Raw genomic sequence first — 26,679 nt, 5'->3', positions numbered from 1 at the left:
AAAACAAAAAAGTTATAGTATTAATATAATAATAAAAATAACGCACACACTCATACTCCCAAACGCATAAAGTAAGTAAAAGTAGGCCATACAAATATTGTTTCGGGCTCGAAATTCGTACCAGGGACCTCTGCGTGGCCGTCCAGCATGGTAACCGTTCGGCCACGGTAGTTAATAGATAAGGTGTCAATACTTCCCTGGACGAACTCGTAAATTATTAAGAATTTACAATAACGAATATAGTCGAATCTAAAAATCTAAACTTAAAATTACAAACATTTTATGAAATATGGGTTATATGTATATACCTGGTGACACTGCTCCTTTGTAATGAATCACGGGCAAGTGAACACCAACGAAGCGTCGTTTAAGGCAGCACGTATTATTATTAAGATGAATTTCTTTCAATAACAAACTTTTCTTCTAAATATAGTAACGTAGTAAAGAATCGCTAATTACATATCAAAAATATAGAACAAAAAACAATACAATAATTTCGATATTTCAGAGGGAGGGGAGTTATCTAAATTATATTAGGTAGAGTCTGATCACTATTTACTTATTACAAATTTTTTAAGCGATTACTAACTTTAAATATTTTATGTAAAAAACAATATAAGCATTTGCTAATTATTTGGTTTAGTTGTTGCATTACAAAATTTGGTGTTTGTAACAAGTCCCATGAGCTTGTAATTTCACCGGCACCCTTACGCTTCAAAATCGGAACGCAAAAATACTCACATTATTGCTTGGCGGCAGAAATAGGTAAGGTAGCAGTACTGCTACTATAGATGTAGCTAAGATTGTGTCAATTTCATAAAAAACAGCATAATACGACCTTTGCTCACGCGTCTAGCCGCTACATATCCAATTCCCTAAACGTCACGTTCTGTAATTCAGTACTACGTAGAACCAATGGGTCCTCCAACAAGATTCTTTCTAAGCGTGGTTTCGGGCAAACTACATTGTCCTCCCCGCGCATAAAAAATGACCGTCCACTTGCTCGAAGCTTTACCCTTTAGATTATATCATATGACAAGTTATTGAGGAGAAAGTCAATGTTAACACCCTGCATACATTTACAACTCTCTCCAGCACGTTATGTAAAGACATCGATGGAATTTATCATGATAATAATAATAATACGTGCTGCCTTAAATGACGCTTCGATGTTGTTCAGTTGCCGTGAATCATGACAAAGGAGCAGTGTCGCCAGGCGGTTACATTTCTTACAATTTTCGTAACTTCGTTACGTCCAGGGAAGTACTGACACCTTATTTATTAACTGCCTCCGTAGCTGAACGGTTACCATGCCCGACAGCCACGCAGAGGTCATGGGTTCAATTTCCAGGCCGGGAGAAATATGTGTAAGGCCTACATTTATTTCTCTCGTGAGTTTGGGTGTAATTTGTGGTTGTCTTTGTGTGTGTCCATGGCACCCGCGACACAGGGTTTCTCTAATGCGGGCTATGAGTGTGTTGCGTTATTATTATTATTTCTGCCGCCAAGCAGTAATGTCAGCATTACTGTTTTCCGATTTTGAAGGGTAAGGGTGCTGGTGAAATTACAAGCACATGGGACTAGTCAACTTAAGTCTCAGGGTGATGGGCGCAGTGGCAGTGCGCCTCAGATCTTTGCGATTTATTACAACTCTTGGACGATGTGTGAATCTCCCAACTTTCCATTCTGGGGACCGAGTAGTGAGACGTGCTTAGTATATCATAAATATAAACGATTGGTTTATATTTATGATCTTAAATATCAATACAAAATCTTCACGAAATTCAAAATGTTTGGAAATACTTCAATTGCCACGTAAAAAAATAAAATAAAAATACTAAAATCTACAATACAAGATTAAAGGTAGCCGAGGAATGTGAGAACCGTTAGATATGGATATTTCTAGCCGTTCGTGAGAACTAGCCAGTCAGTGTTTAGGTGTGTCTACCTGTTTCCTATCTTGTTTTCTTATGCTTTTTTATTTACTTAGGTATATGCTATAAAATAAAGCTTGTGGCGACAATATCTTTTTTATTAAAAAGAAAACCGACTCCAAAAGTTTGTGAAATTACATCTCTTTGCCAAGTTTTTTTTTTAATCCGTTAGGGAAAACTGGGTGAAATCCAATACGCCGGATTCATACCCTAATATTCTACCATTAGACATGGAATATTGTCTTCAAATTTTAAACAGACCACTACTGAATTATTCCTTCTACAACAAAAAAATAATAATGGATATCAGTTTACAAATGTTGGAGTAAACGCGTAAAATACACACAAAAAGGTACAGTCGAATGAAGAACGTCCTCCTTTTTTGAAGTCGATGAATAAAACGAACATATGTTATCGCCGGGGATAGTGAAAATCCGCGTATGTAGTATTGGTAAAAGGCGCGTATCTACACTAAACCAAATTTTACAGGAGAGGAATTTAACGTTATTACTTTGTTAATTCAATGGCTGCGACTTTCGTCTTTGCACAGCAAGCATTAATGAATGTTATCTACGGACTGATATTTATTTTATCATTATTATTGAATAAATACGCGGATTTGATTTATTCACTAAATTACCGAAATTCAAACTCATAATCTAATGCTAGTTACGGGTAACTGCTCTAGCCCGGACGTTATGCATCTACTAGAAAAAGGACAGCACCGGGATGGTACAGTACACTATGGCACACCACCAGCTCATGAGTTGAAGAAGAGTTGTAGGCATCAACCGGAAACCGAAGACTTTACAGGCAAATTATTGTTACCCCAATTTGTTTACGATTTTTCTAAAAAAAAAGTAAGTGCAGCTCGATTTGTAAACAATTAGAGCTGTACTTACTATACGTCATCAATAAACCATCACTCACGTTCACAACAAATCCTTGACTCGTAACGCGTTGGAACCTCATTACGGTAAATTATAGTCTGGCCTACGAATTATAACCAAATGGTCTTGTTAACGTTATTTATTTTAAATATCTAATTATATTCTACCGCCAAGCACTGCGTTCCGATGTTGAAGGGTAATAGTGCTTGTGAAACTACAAGCACATGAGACTTGTCAACTTGTCTCAGGGTGACGGGCGCTGTGGCAATATCCCTCAGAAATTTGCGATTAATTAGGCATGTCGCTTACCTCTAGGCCCACAGTTTGTTCTTCTCATCATTAGACATCATAAAAAAAATTTTGAACTGTGCCTCTACCACGAGATTACTGTGACAGTTGTCGCTAGCAATGCGTAAATTACTTCACAATTTTGTATGGCAAATAATACAGCGCCCCTAGCTGTCCCAAGAAGAAACAACATTTTGTATACAAATATTTTACGCGGTGTAGGCACCGCGTACCGCGAGAACTGTCACTGATTTCTTTAATGAGATTTTATGGCGCTAGTTAGTTAGTGCACTTTGAACATTTAATACGTCTTCAGATATTTACAAATGCCGCGAAATATTTAACAGAAAAGGTTCAATCATATCGCTACTTATAATAATTAAAACTTATGTACGTAACTTACTTAATTAATAGCAGTGAGCTCCTTGTGAAAGAGTTCATCCAGGGAAGTACTGCCACCTTACCTATTTCTGCCACCAAGCAGTAATGTAAGCATTATTGCGTTCCGGTTTTGAAAGGCAAGGGTGCTAGTGAAATTACAGGTACATAAGACTTATCTACCTATGTCTCAGAGTGACGGGCGCAGTGACAGTGCCTGTCAGATCTTTATGTTTTAAAGCTCTGAGTGGCAATGCAACTGTAATGGACAGGCGTGTCGCTTACCATCAGGTGCACGACTTGTTCGTCCCGTTACTTGGTATCATATAAAAAAACAACCTTGACAAAAATGAAATTATTAACATCATAACATTCTCAATCAAAGCAGATAAATAACTTTTTTCAGTTATAATTGTGACTGTAACACAATTACGACATTCGGGGATAACATTTCATCTGAGGCCCGCACTAAATATAACAAAGAATATAGAGTTCTTTAGTTACCGCAATTACTATACACATTGAAACGTAATCATTAATTTGGATTTAAAGCATTATAGCCTATTTCCACACACATTAACTACATAGAGCAAACAAAAGTATCTAAATATATAAAAAAATATATTTGTGTGACAGTTTCAGGTTTTCAGCCTGCCCCCAAACTTTACAAACATATTTTTATTTCGGATTTGTTACGCAAACTTAATCAACCACATAGTCCTTTATAATTTAATGCTACAAATATAAATTTAACAAAAAATAAAGAGAACACTCTATGCTCAATGTAAAATTGTAAAGCTAAATCAAAATAATTTAATAAATAAATAAATCTAAATCTTAGTATATTTATTTTTTCATACAAATCCTATTTAATAATATAAATGAGAAAAAAACTAATATTACGTGATTTGTACCAGTAAGATTAGTTTCAGTTCCAATATAACAAAGAAATTTAGTTCAAATAAAATGTGCGGTCACATTTATGTAAAGTACTTAAAAATAATTATAATAATAATAATAATTCGTTTATTTGCATAAAAAATGATATAACAGAAGAATTATATTTTTCAATTTGTAATGAAAAAAATTATATGGGAGATCCGTATAATTTTTTTACTAAAAGGTCAGCCAGATAACTTTATACCAAAGGTGTTTATTATCACAAATACGATCACCAGTTGAAAATGTCGGTCGGATATGTGAGTAGATTTCGTCGATACGCAAAATAATCACCTTACACACGATGTAACATGGTATATAATGTGAAGGTTACGGACAGTGTTGCCCGATCCAGTTTTTAAAAATGCATAGAACGACGCTGAAATATTCGTAGAATGCCGTAGATTGCCTCTAGAAAAATCCGTAGATCTACAAATATGTTTTTTAAAGTTATATATGACTATTTGGAACTAGACTGGTTTTAAACCCACTTCCAAGATGAATGACCTAACTTTTCAAACAACGGTTTTTATAATAACACGTTAGGTAACGAGACTAAAGATCAGGTTACAAAAAAAGCAGTGCCTATTATATTTAATAGAGTAAGTTTAATGTAATACGTGGGTACTGTATTCACTTTTGGGGAAAGACCCTTTCATACTAAAGTTCTATTATATTGTTGAACACGTACCCTACATACCTTCAAAGAACAGTATCATGCTAAGGCTTCAGTATGCAGGCATTTAACGTTATTACTTTGTTATTTCAATGGCACAGTGAGCATTAATTTATGTTGTCTACGGACGGATAACAATAGATTTCCGTAAATCACGCTAATTTGGTTGCCGCGACATTTACGCGAGTTTGATTTGGCCACTAAATAACCGAAATGGAGACTCATAATCAAATGCTAGTCACGCGTAATTGCGCTTTCCGCGACGATACGTCGTTGTTTTTATAATTAACATTAAGAACTTTTCAATCAGTACCTGTACCTTGAGCTCTTAGCAGAAAATAGAAAGATATAGTGGAAGTTCTTGGTGTTGATTGTCGCTGGCGACCGCATAAAACATTTTACAGTTTTGTATGGCTTATTGTGCAGTGCCCCTAGCGGTCACAAAAAGTAACTTTTTTTTATTTATGGCATTTCGCGGTTTGCCTTTGCCACTGCAAAACGTGGAAATTTATTAACGGAAAATAATGGAAAAAAATAAACAAATAATGTATGGTCTTAAAAATACATAAAGAACAGTAACAAATATAAGTATAAATAGGTATATTTATCATATGATACTATTAAAAATTATAAATGACGTCAAACATTTATAAATTGTAGGACTTTTAGATGATCACGGAAGAGCATCCGTTTAGGACCTATTATGCTACAAACAGACACACATTCGGTCAGTTAAAAAGTCCATAATATTTTTAGCCTTAATTGCCAATGCTTCAACAGTAAATGATCTGCGTATGTTTGTAAATGAACCTCGTGTCAAAACCAGTCGTTTTAGATTTATTCTTTTATTCCACTACATTTGGACTTTACAAAGAAGCATTTTCTAGCATAATCTTACAATTTTATGTTAATCATTCCTCATTAAAATTTATATGCCAGAGACCAACGTGTACTGATCTACGCATAACTGTATAATAGACCTGGATTCACTGAACTTTGACACTGAATAGTGTGTAAAACTATGAGATGAACGTAAACAACGTAATTATGAAAGGAGACCTGTTGGCCGAGGAAATTGTACAATTTAAATGCCTTAGTGGTTTCACGTCCCGGTAGAACACAATTTGTTATAATTAGTCTATTTTTTTCCATTATTATATTACCAGGCACCTTACATACGTAAGTAACTCGATGGAAGTGGCAAAGGATTTTTACATCGCACCCTCAATAACAAAGAGACAAAATTCGAAAAAAGATAGAGAATTGAAGAGGAAAACGGAGATCTTTGGTCGTATTTTACGTCATGGCAGTTTTCTTAGAAGCACTATAGAAGAATATCGAGATCGAAGGAAAAAAAGTCCAAGGAAGACCGAGACCAAGTTATTAATATCAGACAACGGAAAAAATTAATGTCACACCAATCATATCAATTGGCGATTACAGCGTATCAATCAACATTTATTTATTACTAAGTGTGTATTCTGTTAAGGTGAAGCTAAAAATTTAAGACAAACCCAATAATAAACAAAAACAAAACTATAAATTAAAAATAACACAAAAATATTAAATTGTTTAAAATAATACAATAAATCAAAGTCTCAATAAAATAATGAACTTAAATACTAATAATTGTTACTAATATAGGAACTAATACTTAATTATATTAATAAATATCAGCCTCCGTGGCCGAACGGTTACCATGCTAGTCTGCCACGCAGAGAACCCAGACCACAGAACACACCCAGACTGGGTGAAATAATTGTATGGCCTCATTGACTTACAAATAAATGGACGACGGGTCTAATACAAAAACCACGAAAAAAATGTCCCAAGTCAACCTATTCGAAATTTAAATTGTTATGTCATCGCAGTATCGCGCTGTCCGTAGAACAAATGAAGACTAAAGCGGAGTGTCGCGCTCTGTATACGATTTTAGCGCCTTACAAGTGCGGACACTTTTTAGCGCGGACCCGACGTCCATATAATTGTAAGTCAATGTATGGCCTACATTTATTTCTCTCGTGAGTTTGGGTGTCAATGTGGTTGTCTATGTGTGTGTCCATGGCACTCGCGACTCTAGTAGCAATAGAACTACTTGTGAAAGAGTTTGTCCAGGTAAGTGCTGCTCCCTTATCAATTTCAGTGTCACTTGTCAAATGTCAGCTTTGTCAAATGTCAGCTTTAAATCGCAAAGATCTGAGGGGCACTGCCGCTGCGTCCGTCACCTTGAGACATAATTTGACAAGTCCCATATGTCTATAATTTCAACAGCACCCCTGCCCTTCAAAACCGAAACGCAGTAATGCTCTCATTACTGCTTGGCGGCAGAAATAGGCAAAGCTACTTCTTGCTGGGCGTACGTAGTAGGTATTTGTAGGTAAATTGGGTTCAATGTCCGAAAAAATTTTCATTTTGCCCAAATATTTATCCTACATGGGCGAATTCTACTCATCGCCTGATCCCTCAATGCGTTTTGTTAAACATCGTAAAGTTCATATTTGTCGCAAAGAGCGAACGGTTTTAATAATTACCGTGCAAGAGAACGGTAGAGTTTATAGTCATGAAACAAGGTCATTCCGTATCTCAAATGAACCGTGTAACCGGATCCAGCTTACTTTTAATGTTATTAATTTATTATGGAAAAGAGCAAGTTTAAATGTAAATAAAAACCGATTAAAATTTATTTAATGAATGCATCCTATCCGATAATGACTGTCTCAGGAAAGTAACCAAGCTTAATTTTGAGGTATCGGCCATCGCCACTTTGTAACATGGCCTCTGTTAATATTGATCTTAAGTTACTCGCATTCAAACCTGATACATCTGGCTGCAGAACAAGAGTCTTGAACATGGAAAAGTCCTCATAGCTGCTTACAGTATATATTGTAAAGAATCTCTGTCACTAGACAGAAATGGCATCATAATGCTGACTATAGCCTTAATAGGACATTGTAGCTTGAACAAGCACATGTCAGTAATTTAGGAGTAGAGTTGTGAAAGAGGTCGTCCAGGGAAGTATTGCCATCTTACCTATTTCTGCCACCAAGCAATAATGTGAGCGTTACTGCGTTCCTGCTTTAAAAGGCTTACCTTTTACACCACCACCACCAGCACCTTAGGTGCTGGTGACATTACAAGCACATGGGACTTGTCAATTTATGTTTCAGAGTGACATGTCTCTTAAATCTTTGCGATTTAAAGTTCTGAGTGGCACCGCAACTGCTATGTATATACAGACGTGTCGCTTAACACCAGAGTGCACTGCCACGCCCGTCACCCTGAGGCATAAGTCCTATGTGCCTGTAATTTTACCAGTACCCTTATTCTTCGAAACCGGAACGCAGTAATGCTCACATTTCTGCATGGCGGCAGTAATAGGTAAGGTGGCAGTACTTCCCTGGATAAACTCTTTCAGATACAGAATGCAGATTCTGCCACGAGGAGGATGAAACTCCTCTGAATCTCCTTACCCAATGCTGCTAGCCCTTGCTGTGCGTACGAGGTTCCATATTAGGAAAGTAAAGGCTACAACCGAAGAACATCAAAACTGTCGAAGTTAGGAAAATACTTCAGTTTTTTTCATTCCATTACATGTCGCGGTGTTTGACCACCGAATATTATTTTTTGTGAAATTACTCCACTAGTTTGTTATAATTATTAATACAAAGATCGAACACTTAGAAAGAATTTATTCGATCCGGCTGTATTCGAACCAACGTCTTCCAGCAAACCGTGGCAGACGCTATGTCGATTAAGCTATAGTGGTGATCATAATAGATCAGTCAATGGTAATGAAGCGACCCTAAGTATAATTATACTCGCATTTAATACATACCTTACTTCAACATTTTTAACCTTACGCGTTCTCGCCGTTGACAGACGTCGCTCTAACACCGATACGATTTAACTATAGCAAAAATGTCGCAGCGACAATCGCGTCATAGTCGTAAGTCCAGATGCACACTTGGTCGAGTTCAACGTAGTACTAAATTGCAGTCCGGCCAATTAAGCTGTCTCGTTCAGAGAAAGCAACCTGTTGCTTGGAAAGAATAATTATATAGGATTTTATTACCATTTCCTGACGGCATAAGTAGTTAACATAACCTCCGAACACTCTATTTAAAACGTAATATGTTTAAATTATGCTTACTACTAGGTACAGTCGTCAGTAATATAAATAAATGTAACGAAATTAAAATTCGATGTAGTTAATAGTAAATATTCATTAAAGCGTAGAATAATAACGCATAGAAACCTAGTCCGCACACGCTAAGTGAGGCAAATTGAAGCGCGCCAAAAGGGCCTACACGAGCGGGCGGGCCTTCAGTGCTTAAGGTCAACTTGCACCGCGAACAGATCAAGAATTTTAGCTAAAAATGACGAAATGTGCGGTAAATGAGTGTAAAAATACGTCAGACAAACATAAAATAGATACTAACATCACATTCCACAAGGAAGTAACGCGTTTCAACTTGTATTTTTATATAAATATTCACTAAAACCGAAAATTAACCTACTACTAAAACTAGCCTAGTTCGTTTGATATAAAACTATCATTCTATGCGTTATTATTCTAAGCATTAAAGTCAAATTTTAGTCCGCGAGGATCACTGTTCAATGTAGAAACACAGTATAAAAATATATCGAATAATCTCACAAGACCCCGTGTCAAAATGAAAATATCACTCAATATAATAAGAATCACAAAAGCCACAAGCGATACGGATATTTACATAATAATAGTATAAAAATATAAAAAAATACCAGTTATTTCAATAATTATAAAAAATAACAATTCAACAAATAGTTACAGACAATATTTCATTGTAATTTCATTAGGTGAATACATTTGTACGTAACCCATTGACCTACCGGATAATGACGTAACCATATCAAATCATTTATAACAAACAAATGTGTTCCAAAAAAATGTGATGTCATTTATCAAAAATTCTTGTTTTGTATTGTCAGTAATATAGTCCTGTGAGGCAAGTAGTATTCGTCATGTTTGGCTTCCATAGTCTAAGACAATGTTTCGTATTAAGTATTTGTGAATATTTAAAAATAACATGTTAAAAAAATCCTCCAAAAAACCAAATTAATTAGTCGATACCTCCAATGAACACTACGCCAACTTTATTTTTTGGTCATTTTCTGTTATTTTTCTGTTTTCTATTTACTTATATTATGCTCCCCGAATTTTGTGAAAAAAAATAAACAAAAAACAAATTGAAAAAAAGCAAAAAATCGAATTTTGTGAAAAAAATAAATAAAGAAACAAAAACCATATAAAAACAGAACAACGGTCTCCAAATTAAGTTGGCGTAGTGTTAATTGGAGGTATATAGATTTGTATAGTCACTCATATTTTTTATAATCAAATCATTCTTAAAATTATTGTCTTCGAATTAGTCACGTCTTCCAAGTTTTATTACACGATCCCGCAGCCATGAGTGAATTTTCAGACGCCATACAACAAACGTTTTTCAAAGCAAATGTTCTTACTTAGATTTCGCATCCTCTGCATGATAAAATCACATCTGCAATCTACGAACGAAATTAATCGATACGAGAACTTTTTCATGCTTTAATAATAAAGTTACAAAATTTTAAAATTACATAAATAATTTGTTTCATGTAGTTCGTATTATTTTTATGACTTTCATGTAATAAAAGAATTTTTGACATATGATATATCGCTACAGCCTTAATCCATATTAAAAACACATCTTTATCATGTTCCTCGCGAACTTAGCGGTCTATTTACGTACTTTCATCACTCAGTACATGAAACTCCAAAGCTGGACAAAGGATTACCAAAATCGCCACGCTTCACAGCAGCTTAACAATTATATGTATAGGCTACAATAGATTCACACTTGCGTGCATATTTTTCAACACTATAAAACGAATGTCTTTTTAACAACCATGAGCTCATAACATCAGCGTGAGATCACGTTTTTGTGTTTACAAAATTCTAAAAAAGGCATGGTTTAACCACGTGGGCTGCCTTTCTAACTTATTTCTTTTATTTGAGTATTTTTTATTATTTTTAGATCACTTAAAAGCGTGCATTTACGTTTATATTGGGCGATTTAATTCGAGATCAAAAATGTAAACAAACAAACGTCACTGTCAAAGTGACATCTCGTAGAACATAAGCATTTTTTCGAAGTTTATTTTAATATATGTATTTGTTATACAGGTTCCATTTTCTAAGTAGTACATTACGTTTTTTAATTATTTGTTACCTTTTTAAGCGGATGGCTGTATGGCCAATGCTCAATAAATAAATCTTAATAATTATATTTAGGTCCTACTGTTTTTATTTATTAGAAGTAAGTATATTTTTTATTTCTTTATTTTATTTATTTTTCATTTATTTCTTTTTTTATTAAAAAAATTAATAATTATTTTTATTTACCTTCCTATTTGCAGTAACAAAACGGTGTTTAACATCATCTAGAATCTTGAATAAAAAAAACTGATACTCTAGATTCTAGAGCATAACTTTTTTTTATTATTGAATAGAGTGTTTCAATTTTAAAAAACAACATTTTGATATTTTGGTTGTGCGTGTGCAGGAATTTAAGCACAACATAAAAAATCACAATTTTTTCATTCCTAATTTTATTTTATTAATGTAGAGTTTTATAATTAATTATTCATAATTTTGTGTTAAGAATGTAGTTAGTAAAGTAAGGACATAGTGCCCTCAGAATATTGCAGTGCCCCCAAAGTGCCATTAGCATAAGAACACCTGTTAAATATAACCATGTAACTTAACAAATAAAGAATATGAATATGAAGTCTTTGACACAACCTACTTTTCTTATTCATTGAATAATCGATCTGTAGGTTGTGTTTTGTTAATTATCATTTGTAATTATTATTAATAATTATTATTGTAATTATATAATTATTGTATTTATTAACATTACAAAAAAATATAAAATTTCAAAGAAGTTTAGTTCTTATAGATGCATTGACTTACAATGTCAATGTATAGATGGCATGCTTTTGTAAGTTTTGTTACAAAATATTGTTATTAGATTTTATTGATATTAGAATTAATAAATTTATTATTGTTCTGAAAAGGGCTTGCCTAGGAAATTTATTCTGCAAATGAAAACGCAAAATGTCTTTCAAATATCCACCTTCCGCCATTGTTAGACAGTTCTTTTATTTGCCACATAGCCCTGGTATTTTTGAAGTGGTTGTCGTTACAGCCTGTGTCAAAAGAAGCTCGTTTACATCAACTTGTACAGTTCCAAAATTGCTTTCTCACTGTATTACCCGTATAAAGTCGAGTAACGTTTTAGTCAAGCAAAAACTACAAGCAAGCGTGTCGCCTCAATTTCACCGGCATTCGGGTCGGCACTCGGCATCTGTCCGAAAATCGACCCACATACCATAGCACGGTCTTCAGTTTGGTTCTTGTATAACAACTTGTTTAATCAGCGGCTAAACAACTTTCCGAATGTTTTTTTTTTGGGTTATATCAATAGACTCAATGTCTTTTGCGTTTGTATTCGCCTACGTCATCATTGTTATAATATTGAAAATACTTTAGAGAATAACAACACTAAGGGAGTCGGCCAGAAAAAGCTTTATGTCCATTGAATAAGAGCGAAAACGACGTGTATGTAACGGGATCGCGCGGTACTCCCTTATAGCTTTTTAGAAGAAGTTTATTTAGCAAAGATAGTTGACGAATACTCTACCGACATGAGCCTAGCTCTTAAATAGAAGCTGACAACACGATCACATCTAACGTACACTCGAGTCTTTGAAATTTTAAGCCAATAGCAGCGCGGGCGCTAGCCCATGTAGCGACCAGGTGCAATCAATACCCTAGCGTCCTCTAGTAGGCACGCGATCAAAATGGAATAGTTGCAGTTATATTTTCCCCAGTCATCAGAAACGCGATTGCACGAGCGACTGATGTGGGCAACCGAGTGGTCCTTCCCTTTTCCTTCCAACGTCTTAATACGCGTGCTCAATCACCCAAGATTGTTGTATCACGAGCGATAGAGTCTTTGTGTAAAGCCCGCTATTGGGAGGCGCTCCTTAAGAACCTGCACCCTGGGCGCCGCACATGGTGTAGACCATAGGTAAATCCAAAACTACGAAATGAACTCACTAATTACACCAGTACTATTACTTATTGCACTCAACATATAAATCATCATCCTAATAAAGAGCCAGGCTCTTGTCGATATAAATACAAAGGTAAAAAAATAGAGTATAAGGAATGCGATCTAGCGAGAGATCTCTTCCATCCACCTTATTATTTAAGATAAATCAATTGCCAATACGCAACTCTTAAGTCTATTACATCAATCAATATCTTAAAAGCTTTTAAAAGATAATCGTGTATATTGAAACCATAGGTAAATCCAAAACTACGAAATGAACTCACTAATTACACCAGTACTATTACTTATTGCACTCAACATATAAATCATCATCCTAATAAAGAGCCAGGCTCTTGTCGGTATATAAATACAAAGGTAAAAAAATAGAGTATAAGAAATGCGATCTAGCGAGCGATCTCTTCCATCCACCTTATTATTTAAGATAAATCAATTGCCAATACGCAACTCTTAAGTCTATTACATCAATCAATATCTTAAAGGCTTTTAAAAGATAATCGTGTATATTGAAGACATAGGCACCAACTGTGCGGTTCATTGGCCACTTTCAAAGAGCATCGCTGTAACCTGCTTCGTCCAAGGATGCTCTTGCAACCTCGAAACACTTGTGAAAGGCTCGATGAGTAAACTAGCAAGTAAACCATACTACTCGTATTATATGCTAATTAGTCGATGCATTGTCTTGCTAAGTAGGCGAAATTGCTATCCAGGACCTGACTTTAATATAAATTAATAGTCAAGTAACTTGAAGAAAACGGAAAATTTTTGTAATGTAAACTAAACAATAGTTTTTTACTCTTTCTTTGGTGTAGAATTTGACTAAGTGTGGCCAATCTGCTCATTAAAGGTAACGAATAAGACAATGTCGGAGGAGAACTATGATATTTGCTGCTTATTTAGAGATGGTTATATATGATACTTTTAAATCAATATCAAGAAGTTTTTTAAATAGGTATTATTTAACCCTTAACATATAATTTTATTTATAAATTTATTTCAGTTTCCTCATTTGATTATACTTTTCTATAACAAGTTAAAGAGCGATGTTTTGTTGATTATTCTATTGGTATACATATATGTTATCGGCAATGTAGGTAATCCGGTATTCTGTACAATACCTAGGAAATGTGTATAAGAGATAAAAAAATATATTAAGTATTATATACATTGCCTAAAGAAATCAAATTTGCTAGACTATTACAATTTTTCTTCTTGAAATTACATCGAATATAATAATATTCCACTCCTGACTTAATACAAAGATGAGATAACCATTTAACTCAACAAAAGGCAATCTGTACTGACACGAATCTGTAATAACAGTCCGCCAAGTTATTGTTTGCTGTTCTTAAAGATGTTATTTATTCAGATATGTTTGAAGATGTGAACGCCCAAACCAAGTTTGTTCTCTAGATAAAAGTATTGTCGTAGGAAATATATTTCTTTCTAATCTTTAAATAATGTTACCTTTAGTTGTTATTGTATAAATAAATTAACAACGCACACACTCACCACCTACCACTAGGAAGACCCTGTATAGTGGATGCCCATGGCACACACATAGGCAACCCCAAATTACACCCAAACTCACGAGATAAATAAATGTAGGCCATTGAAATATTTCTTCTGGCCCGGGAATCGGACCCAGGACCTTCGCGTGGCAACCCAACATAGTAACTGTTCGGCCACGAAAGCAGTATATTTGCTACTTATAACTTATGTAGATAATACCTATGTCCTTTTTAGATGGCTCATACGTCCCACAGGCACGTGTTTCGTGAAGTCATATACATATATGATGCCTCTGTGCTAAATTGTAAATTTTGTACTGACCTCCAACCGCATATTTAAATTGGCAATTCTATAACTTGCACAACAATAGTCAATAGGTCTTCGCAAAACGTATAGTCGACCGCCAAATTGTTAATAGCCTGTATCGTACGAAGTAAAATTGTACGTAAATTGGAATGTTTTTTGGTAGATTAAAAATTAAGGTATTAATTAGTGACTTTTGTAACTATAGGGAGTACATCACCAGCTTACGCGCGTCCACTGCTGGACATAAGCCTCTCCTAGAGCACGCCAACTTTCCCGATCTTGTTCCGCACGCATCCAGTCACTGCCGGCCACCTTTCTCAAGTCGTCTGTCCATCTTGCCGCATGGCGCCGCTGGCGTCCCACACTACGTTTTCCTTGAGGTGGTTACCATTCCAGAACAAGTCTGCTTCATCGGCGATCAACCCTCCTGCAGACATGCCCGGCTCACTGCCACTTAAACTTATTGATTTTGCGAGCTATGTCAGTCAAACTAGGGTTCCGTACTGTCTGCAACTCTCTTTCAACTACATATCAATGATATGTTAATTCCAGGTACCTTTGCGTATGCTGATGACAGCACAGTTGTAGATAGGTACTTGACCAATGCAAGGGACAGTGGAGAGAAAATCCAGTCTTGTCGAGAATCTATGGTTAGCCGTTTGGATTTGACACTCAAGGCAGTCTCCGATTGGGGCGATGCCAGTCTTGTCAAATTTAACGCTACCAAACGCTGGCGTGTCTATTATCCACAAAACGGAGTCCCTTTGAGCTGATTCCGACTTTTCGTGATATATCCATACTGATAGGCGACTGTCTCCAGCTACTTGGAATTGACCTGGCGTCCAATTTGTACTTTGGCAGATACGTTGAATCCATGGCTAAACATGCAGCGAGGAAGCTTGGGATCCTTTCCATAGTGAGGCGTTACTTCACACCGGGACAGTTGCTTCAGCTGTAGTACTGCTACATACCAACTGGCCACCTTGGATTCAATTTTACTTTTCAAATTTAACTGCCTCTGTGGCCGAATGGTTACCATGCCGGACTGCCACGCAGAGGTCCTAGGTTCGATTCCCGGGCCGAGAGAAATATTTGTATGGCCTACATTTATTTCTCTCGTGAGTTTGGGTGTAATTTGTGTTTGTCTATGTATGTGTCCATGGCACCCGCGACACAGGGTTTCCCTAGTGCGGGGCTATGTTGAGTGTGTGCGTTATTATTATTATTATTTATATTAGAGGCAAAAAAATATTGACAACCGTGCCAAGAAGCTTATAGGTGACTCGGAATTAGTGGAGGCGAAGTTGCAGAGCCTTGAACATCGCCGTAAAGTTGCCAGCTTATCGGTATTTACAGAATATAGCACGGAGAGTGTTTTAATTCCGCTTTCCCCTTTCTGATTTCCCTGACTTGGGCTCCACCTCTATGTTGTGGATATTCCAAACATTCGCACGAAGCGTTACGCTTCCATATTTATATGGCGAACGGCTATGGCGTGGAATTCCCTGCCTGCAGACTTGTTCCCTGAACGTTATAACTTGGGCCTTTTCATGGCGAAAGTGAATAGGCATTCGTCCATCATCGACCTCATCTCATCAGGTGAGATGGAGGTCAAATGTATTGTATAAAAAAAATAAATTTTATCTTTGAAAAGTAATTTTCTGGCGTCGCCATTTTCACATACAGAATACGGAAGCGTGTGCGTGCGTACGATCGGAGCGCCTGATCGAACTGAACGGCGCGCCGATTGCACTTGTCGGCGGTGGCGGCGCGCCGGGGCGCGGCGCTCATGTCTACCCGGAAGTGCACTGACACGTTTACCCTACACACGTCTGCCCGAAAGCATTCGCATCATGTACATACTCATCATTTTCTTGTCTGTAACAGACACGAAATATTTTCGTGGCTAGATCCGACAAAATTCTTGTCGTGTACAAGGCCATTCTCGTCTTTTCTGTTGCAGACACGACGAATTTCTTAGCGTGTACACATAACATCTCAATCAGTTATGACCGTGAGACCTGTAAAGCCCGAAACATTGGTTTGCATGTGGTCTAAAAAGTAATAAAGCTCTTTAATAAACGAGGCTAAGGGTAATAGGCAATGGAGTTATAAAAATAATACGACTAGTTATGTAACCCAACGCGGTTCTAATGTGGCCTTCAACAACTTTTACCCCAGTTGGACATTTTACATCTCAGCTGCTAGGTAAATGTGGGCGACCTTTGATATAACTTACGATGCTTGTACTCAGGAATAGGTGCGGCACACCTGCCTATAAGTAAACTGCCGTTATGATATTTAATATCATTTTTGTGCTTGTAATTTCAACAAAACCGGAACGCAGTAATGCTCTCATTGCTGCTTGGCGGTAGAAATAGATAAAGTGGCAGTACTTCCCTAGACGAACTACTTGACAAGGAGTCCTACTGCTACGTTATAAATAATAATATAATTGCTTTTGAACAAAACTTATTTGTAACAAATACATATTTAATTGTAAATCATTTTTGCCCTCGATTTTGGGCGTTAATAGGTTTTTAACATGATTTAAATCCGACGTTCACAAAAGCGCCAGATTAAAAGTTAAAACCCGGGCGTAAGTCCTTAATTGCAAAATTATGACGATAATTATTAATACAAAAATGGAACACAGAGAAAAATTCCATCGATCCGGCAAGAATCGAACCAGCGACCTCGCCATACCGTAGCTGACGCTATCCCAACTGAGCTACGGAACGAACAAGCTGAACTTCTCTATGTTCTTATTGCAGATCAATTGTTTTTGGTTTTAACGACTTTTATGCCATGGTATTAAAACATCGTAATTTTCAATAAAATCAATATTAAAGTTATGACGATTTATTTTTCGTATTGAGCCAGAATTCACAAACACAACACACACAATTCACAAACGTCAACACAACACAAATGTTAACAAACTAGTTCAGAAACGGCATGAAAATCAAACTATTCCTAAATACCGCTAAACTAAACAGTGTAACCAGTTTTCTATCATTTTACATACTTTGAATAAATATTTGATGTAGTGCACCTGATGTGTAAGTAGGCGACACACATAGCAATGTTGGCGGAGAAACCATATGCTTGTGCGCATAACAATATTATACTTTAAGCAATATACCTAGTTAGAAATGTAATTCAAAGTGTTGTTTACGAAACAATAAAGTATATATTATTATCAAGTACCTACATATCGTCAAAATGCAAATATTGTTTAAAAAAAACAATGATTAACCTACTCTTTTCTGTCTTTCCAGAATGCCAGTTACGTGATCAACCGACGGTATTCTAAAGGCAAAATGTCACCAGTATGCCATAATTTTGTTCAGAACGCGTGGAAGAAGGATTTCTGCTCAAACTGCTTCAAGTCTCGCGAGGAACATGCCAAGCAGGAACGGACCACAGAGGGTGCAAAATACCTCGCCACGCCGTTCCAGAACAGAAGCAATTTCTTCAAGAAAACACCACCAAGTATCTTAAAATCGAATCCAAAAAAGAAGAATAAACGAAACGTACGATTTCCCGCAGAAGTATGCAGCGTTATTGGCTTTGGAGGCGATGACTGGTCTGATGGAGAAGAATTTGAGGTCTCAGAGGATAATGATGACGAAGATCCTTTCCCAGATACAGAGGAGGAAAGAGAACTTCACAAGATTACTAAGTCTAACACTGACTTTAATACTGTTAAAGCCAATCTATTGGGAGACTCAGTAGCTAAGTCTTACACTTCATTGCTTCTAGGCAAGGTGCAAACAGATTCTGCCGGAAAGAAAAAAACATTAATGGTATCAGTAACTCCATTTGGCTCAGATAACAAGAGTCCTACAGCAAAATCGCATATGCGGAGTACTGCCGCTGTTAACATGTCAGATACATCAACAGAAGACAATTCGTGCTACAAAACTAACATCATATTATCAACTCACATTAAAGAGTCTGAAACTATTATTAGTTCTGAAGGTGTAAATACGGATGGCATCTGTACAGAAAAGTCCTTATTGGAAGAGATATCAGAGACCCTTAAACAAAACAGAATTACTAATACTTCCGATTTAAATTTTACTCAGTCAGACAGCGATAAGCCTACAGTAGTGGAAGGGAAAATGAAGGAAAGCATGTCAGACGACTTCGACAAAAAAGATATGACTGAAACTAAAAAGAACAGTCTTGCAAGAAAGTCACCCGTGCCTAAAACACAAGAAAGACCTAAAGTAAACCTCAGCAGACCAGAGTTCAAATTCTGTAAAATAAACATTGAAAGTAGCAGTGTAGATTCTGCAGTTGGTACTCTCAATTCAACCGCAAACAATTCCTTGGCTTCAGACGACGAAAGCGTCAGTGGTCGCACTGATTCAGACAATGATGATAGTGGCCACTTTTCAGAGAGCCCTAAATGTGACGAAACTGTTAAAATTAAAGTATTCAATGAAGGTGATAAGAATATTAAAATGTCGCCTATCAGCCAGCTCAGAAAAGCTGATGGACAGGCAAATACTGGTTATACAACATTCCAGGCGCCGATCATTGATATGCCTGCAATTATACCCAAGCCCCTAGGACATATATTCTCTGCAGAAGCTAGTCGAGAACTTGCCGGTGAACCAGATGGTAGAGCAGACCCCGACGAACCCACTGAAGCACCAGCTCTGCCAAAAAGTCCTGTCCCTACCATGGACCCTCGTCCTTCATTTTTACATGGCATGATTAGTGATATCATTCCAACATCCAAACCCGCTGTGCCTGAAAAACCGAAGATACCAGTAAAACCTGTCATTAAACAAACAACAAAGAAAAGTGTCTTGGCTCACCAACATCATACAGTAATGCATTTACAGATATCGAAAAAAGAGGATGATGAAAGCGCTAGATGTCTGAGTGAAGAGAAAAACAATGAAATCACTGAAGTTCAAGAAGATAAACCGGAACCTATTTACTACGCTAAACCAGTGCTAACGAAGCAAGACAGCGACACATCCTTACATAGCCTCACCAAACGAAAAGCTCCTACACCACCGTCATCACCTACCGTGGAAGAATACTCGAACAATATTTACCAAAGAAATCCAAGCGGATTCATGAAATCTGATTCACCAGTCGTGAGAGAAATGGAAAAAAGGGAAAGAGCTACATTGGGATCTGTACCCAAACCACGGTCTGTTGAAGAGCCCGTACAAAATAAAAAGGTTGAAGTAACCCCAGAGCCAGCTCCGCGACGAAATATTTCGCTTTCGCACGATAACTTACTTATTGATGAGAAGCGTAAAGGTAAATACAAATTCTCTATAAAAAAATTACTTCGCATAGGATCGTCTAAGGACCTGGATAAGAAAGAATTAAGTATTCCTAGTCCCGTCAAAGTGTCAAATAAGCCTGAGGAGCTTTACGATTATGCGCCAAAACCAAAACCACGTCTTGTTATCATTCATCCTTTGGACATAAATGGGTCAAACGTCGAAGTGGTGAAACCAAATGAGATTACAGAGCTGCGGCGTTTAAGTCATGATGACGCATCGTCAGTTTACAGTGGCAACAGTTCTACAACCGAAAGTGAAATTATGAAGATTGTGAACAAACCTCCTCCGCCACCAAGACAGCTGAGTGATGACTCCAAAACTGTATCCCCGACTCCAAAACCAGCTCGTCCACCGCCACCAAAATCGGTTGCTTTACAAAAAAAACAGAAACAACAAACTTGGGCAACACCACAGAACAAGATTGACAATATTTATGCAAACTTAGGTAAATATTACAAAATAATGTATGAATTTTCCACTTACATTTTTTTAAACATAAACACTAATTAATCAACATTTTTCATACATTTCAGGTGAAATCCGATCAGCACTTGCTCCAAGAAAACCAGAACGAACAGCAAGTATGCGCGAACGAGAAGCACGTTTAGAACTGCCTAAACGTAGAAACGCCATAGACGACGACAAAGACGAAGTTGACGACGAACCAGAAGAATTGGTACAAGCTACTAACGAGACAGTCATACATAATTACGATGATGTTTATAACTCTAACAAGTATGAAGAGGAAACTTGTGATTCGGCTAAAAACAGTGACAGTGACTATGAGTACGTTCACCACGCAAGGTCAAGTTCCCCGGAATGCGATTCATCTATTAAGCCTAGAGAAAACACACAAGGAGTTGAAGTACGCAAAAGCGATGGAGAACACGGCACTGACTTCTCTAAATATGGCAACGGAGTCTTCAACAGATCATCTATTCCTTATTGTGGTAGCGAAACAGAGTCCGAGATTTATTCTCCATACAGTTTTTACAGTTCAACAGATGCTATTGACAGCCCCACAAATGATGATTACCAAAATGACTTGACTCCAAAGGCAACAACAAATAAGCTAAGAGTACGGAAGGGAAGGAGCGTAGTTCACAGAAACTTGGAAGATAATTACGGTGCAGTTGTTATTGCGAACCATGAAGCACTCGCGCAAGTCTTAGAACAGGTAATTTGAGTTTCTTATCTCTGAAACATCTACCACACCCAACACTTCTCAGAAACAATGTACCTACGTAAACCTATAATTTAGCAAGAACATGATACGTATAATATTTCCGCTGACAGTTAAATACAATATTTCTATACATATTCTCATAAATTGTATTGTTATCTACCCATAAAATATGAAAAGAAACGTATTGTTATGTCCAAAATTGCTAAGTAACTGTAAATGTGAATAATGAATATAATTGTTATTTAACAGGTCCAACAAAGTGCCACCATGCAGCCATCCCTCAGAGGTCTTAAAGCGTGCACCAATCTCCGATGGAATGATTTCGCCGTTCAGCCATCTAAGAACTTCATAAAGGCTGGGAAGCGATTCTTCTACCCAGCAATCTGGAACTCCAACCAAGGCCCTGTGAATGTTACTTTGATGCTTTACAAGGAGCAAATGGCATCGCAAATGATTTGCCAGCAATCAGTGCAACCTCAATTAAGCCTGAACGCTATTACGGAGTTTTGCGATCTGGTGCCACTGCAGCAATTTGGGGAGGAAGGAGAAGATTTAGTTCAAGGTGAATATCTGAAATTAAATCAAAGTTATAATCAAATATTAATAAATTTTTTCAATAATATTTCAAGCGATAGGTTTCTTTTATAGTACAATTTTACACAAAAAAATTGCACTAAGTCAAGGTATGATTTTGTTCAGAGTCCTCGTCGTAGTTCCCTTTAAATCAATATGTTTTTGTGTTCTCTGTTTCAGCTACTATCGTAGTTTTGGCGCAAGCTCAAGTCGACACCATCCAGTCCTACGGGGAGAATCTTCATGCTACCGAAGGCCTTACCACGAAAGAGTACCAATTGGTCCAAACAGAGCAAATTCATGAGGCCATATTCATGATGCTACAAGTCATAAACGGGCTCAAATGTTTGCAAGCCCGAGGAATGGAGGAAATTCCTGAAAGTTTGACGTCATTCATTGCTTTAAAGGAGATTCAGCCAATAGCGACCCACGGAAGTGCGTTGACTCTGCCATCTCCAGACGACAGACTGAACTCATTGTGGGCGCCAAAGACCAATTCTTATGGGAGACTTTGCATATTGCAGGGGTAAGTAAAATATTTATTTTAGAAAACAAAGAAGACTTTTAATACTAATTATACAATTAAACATAATTATAAGTTTTTACCTGATTACATTTTAAAACCAAAAATAACCAGGAAAGTTACTTATTTAAAAGTAGAGAAATATCTCATGAATATATTACGTAACTATTTGAATGGTGATGATGAATATTCTATTTCTGTTACAGATTGAGCGAAGAAATCAACTGCAACAAATCAGCAGAGGACGAGCATTTCAATTCTTTATGTAAATGTGCTATCAAGGCGTTGGAGATTCTCCTACCTGGGGAGAAACTGACACCTCTTCTTAAAGAGCTATTGGACCACGAACGGGCGATATCTTTGAATCAGGCGAAATCAGTACTGGAGTTCATGCTTTGGGGACCGCTGGACATCGTCCAGGGAGTACCAGTTCAAGAAAGGGAATTGTCTCTACAAAGATGGCTAGACCTTGAACGAGCAACTGTGCTTCATGGACTGGTGAGGACAAGAGTCCAGCTAAATGTCTTCGAACAATTGCATCTTATGTTTTTAGTACGCTCAACTGCTAAGGCCATGTGTGACGCGTCTGTGTTATTGGAAAAAGCTAATGTTTATTAATCTCTGTAAATTTTGAATAAGCTTTACTTTGGGAGCCTCGATTTCCGTCTATTTAATTAAATGGTAACCCTATTTAAAAAAATGTTAATTTGTAAGTTGTTGCCATTACAAAGTCGCATTTATATATTCTTTTTTTATTTTTTAAATCTGGAAACAGACAACCTGAGCCAACAAAACATTAAGAGAGGCATCCCATTATTTCTAAGTATTTAGTTTAGTAGGCACCCGAAAGACTTTTTATATTTATATTGTATTTTTAACATTACAGATTACTTAACAAAAATTTATAAATAATGTCGATTGCTCTGCTCACAATTTCATCTAATTTGACTGGATTTAAAATCGTTTCCCTTTCTATTACATAAGTAATTAAAGAGAATGATACTTAATCATTTTAGATCGACCGGAATAGTTTTGGAATTATGTGCAGTAGAAATAGGCTAGGCGTAAGAAATATATCAATGACACTAACATTGTTTTGGGGCAGGTTTCAAAATTATTATTTTTTAAAGTAAACTTCACCGTGCCGCAAAAGTAAGTTAAGAGCCGTTTTGTGCGCTTCAAAGTAACGTTTAAACCCTGTAGTCTATGTTTCTTTATGTACCATAATATAACGTTGTTTGCCCAGCAAAAAGTTATTTAGTAGCCTTAACAAAGCAATATTTTCCCTCTCATTGCAACAATACTGTATAAATAGATCAACAGACAATCAGAAAAACCAAATAATAAAATATAACAATAATAAATTTAAGGAATCTTTTTAGTTTAAAAAAAATTATTCAATGTTAATTTTGTAATAAAACTTCAATATGAATTATATTTTGCGTCAATCTATCTGGGTTTTGCAACGATCAGTACATTATTTTTCTAGGATTTTAACGTTTAAATATCGCAGTGTGAGTACAATAGTGTATTAACTCGAAAAAGTGTACTTTTTTATCAGAATTTATGAAAGACTACTTAATTAAATTTATATATAGGTGAAAGTTTATTGCAGATATGTAAACAATTTCCTACTTGTCAAATATATTTGAAAATAAAAGGAAAAAATATTTTCATATTCTTGTGCAAGGACTAGTTCACAAAAATTTTGTCTCATTTTGTATTAAGCAGCTTTTGTATTAACGACGGCTTAATTAACGTGTAGAGAATCAAATTTTACGTTTAGCAATAGTGTAATCTTGAATTTCACATATTTTGAGTTATAACACTATTGTAATAGCAGTGCAATATGTTACCTTACTGACGACGAATGGTACTGTCATAACGTAGTCAGTCAGAGAACCAAAAATGTGTTGTTTTTACATTTAAAGAATAGACTACAGGTTTTTAATTTAGGACTGAAATCAATTTACTCAGTATATACGATCCGGTGCCTTAATAAGTGTATAATACACTTTGTAAATTACACATTACGTTATAATTTATATTAAATTTTAATATTATTCTGTATTTAGAACTTTGGTTCAACATTTTATATTTAAGGATGATTCATCGAATAATATAAATACAGATTTTTTAATTGACTTAGTTGTTTCATTTGAATACGATAAGGCTCAATTTGGAGGAGTGGAAGCGAATTTTTGTACCTATATTATTGTACCTATAGCCTATACCTTCTCTTCTTCAATAATACTCATTTGAAACTTAAATCTTCTGGTTTATTGATTCAGGAAGTGGATTGTACTATTCCATAAAACTTATTTCTATGTCCATCTGACTTATCGAATATCAAACGCGACTGAACATGATTACAACTAAATTACGAATGAGACAATGACATTAATTTCCATTTATATTTGTACCGATACGGTGTCTCCCACACTGTACTGGATGGTCCTATCAATTCACCGCGGTCGCGACTCGGCCAATCAGAGCTCCTGAATTACTCATTAATGCTCTGACCGTCTGTCCGTAACATATATTGTACATAGCATAATGAACTTTATGGTTAATTGTGTAACGTGCAAACTAGGATATGAAGTATATGTGATTTTCGTCGGCGACGCCTGGCGAACCCGCGGGATGTGAAACGAAGGCGTAGTGTGATGCCAAACGTCGATGAAATACTACAGCCCCAAGGCGCAGTCGCGCAACGAGGCAAAACTGATGCTTCCATGCCATTCCTAAAACTTTTTGTAACTGTTATGGACAAGCGTGTCGCTCACCACTCAGCCACACGACTTGCTCGTCTCGTCACTTGACATCATAAAAAAATACTTTCAGAAACTTTTATCGCGAAATTAAACTACTTTGTACATTAACAGTATTGGTTTCAAATGCGATATATGTGATAGGCGGTTAATACTTTGAACGCTATGCACTAAGAATATTTCGTGTTCTGTTGGCGCTACTCTTAGCAAAACTTTTCTAATACGACTTTCGTTACTAAGGCTCAATTAATAAGAACACATTTATTGCATAACTGTAGATAATTACATAAGGTCTTAAAATATTACATGGTTCGTGCTCTATAGTCTACCAGATAAGGTGAACAATATTAAATGTCATAGATTAATATTAAAGAAAAGACCTCATAGTCATAGTTCCACCGCAATATAAATTGAACCCGAGTACTCATAATACAGGGAATGCCCTAGTTTAAGAACAGGTAATTTGTGTGATTATCTGGCTCAAATTATTATTTTATTAATAAAAATCCAAAATAATTTCAATATAATATATTGTCTCAGTTTAACACAACAACAATTTGCTAAATGGCTAACATAGCTAAATTCTTAGCAATCTTATGGAGATATTTACTCTTTAGAATGTACTAGGTTTGTATAAATTTCGTTCATCCAACTAATCACACGTTATAAATACTTTTTTAATATTCGAAATTGGAACTAGCTTATAATATCTTATTAATTGCTGGGAAATGAACGAAATTCAAACAAACCAATCATTTATCATTATTGATGAATAAAGTCACATGATTGGTCACTTTGAATCAATCATATTTTTAACGCAAATTAACTACATGCCAAAGTATAAGAAAACACATTTTTATAATACAGGGTTATAAAATACAAACAACCTCATGACTTTTTATAAAACAATAAATTTACCAAAAATAATTTTTTACGTTTTTGTTGTACTATCTGACACTTTTTAGATCTGTATCTGATAGTAAGTTCAAACGTGCAAGCGTCTTCTGCTGTAACTCAGAAGAATTATCACCATTTAGAGCGATCTATACAAATATATTTTTGTATGAAAGTAAAATCCGATTATTATGAAAGGTGATGGAACATTGTTGTTTATGAAATTAGTAGTATAGTTCTGCGAGGTTATTAGCATTTTACAAATAACTCTGTATAAGTAAGTTACCTATCTTACTTCACTACCATTTCGTCGCCTTTTTTTCTCAAACTCTTAT

General features: G+C 36.0%; 1 protein-coding gene across 3 annotated transcripts in view; it reads left to right on the top strand.

Annotated features, from left to right (window-relative positions):
* LOC113229384 overlaps positions 1–24,184 on the top strand; it is a 149,274-nt gene extending 125,090 nt beyond the window's left edge. For 2 of the 3 annotated variants that reach the window (XM_026462954.1, XM_026462953.1), the window contains exons 2-6: positions 18,361–20,842; positions 20,931–21,574; positions 21,833–22,145; positions 22,337–22,682; positions 22,886–24,183. In XM_026462954.1, coding sequence (XP_026318739.1) covers positions 18,403–20,842; positions 20,931–21,574; positions 21,833–22,145; positions 22,337–22,682; positions 22,886–23,297 — 4,155 coding nt within the window. In that variant the 5' untranslated portion in view covers positions 18,361–18,402 and the 3' untranslated portion in view covers positions 23,298–24,183. Of the gene's footprint in view, positions 1–18,360; positions 20,843–20,930; positions 21,575–21,832; positions 22,146–22,336; positions 22,683–22,885 lie in introns of all 3 variants that reach the window. The other variant, XM_026462952.1, reaches the window with a different exon arrangement.
* Positions 24,185–26,679: the final 2,495 nt, after the last annotated feature.

Source organism: Hyposmocoma kahamanoa, unplaced genomic scaffold, assembly GCF_003589595.1.
Source record: "Hyposmocoma kahamanoa isolate Upper Pololo Valley unplaced genomic scaffold, ASM358959v1 62, whole genome shotgun sequence".
Classification (NCBI taxonomy): domain Eukaryota; kingdom Metazoa; phylum Arthropoda; class Insecta; order Lepidoptera; family Cosmopterigidae; genus Hyposmocoma; species Hyposmocoma kahamanoa.
The sequence above is the reverse complement of the archived record's forward strand: the minus strand, read 5'-3'. Positions and strand labels throughout refer to the sequence as shown.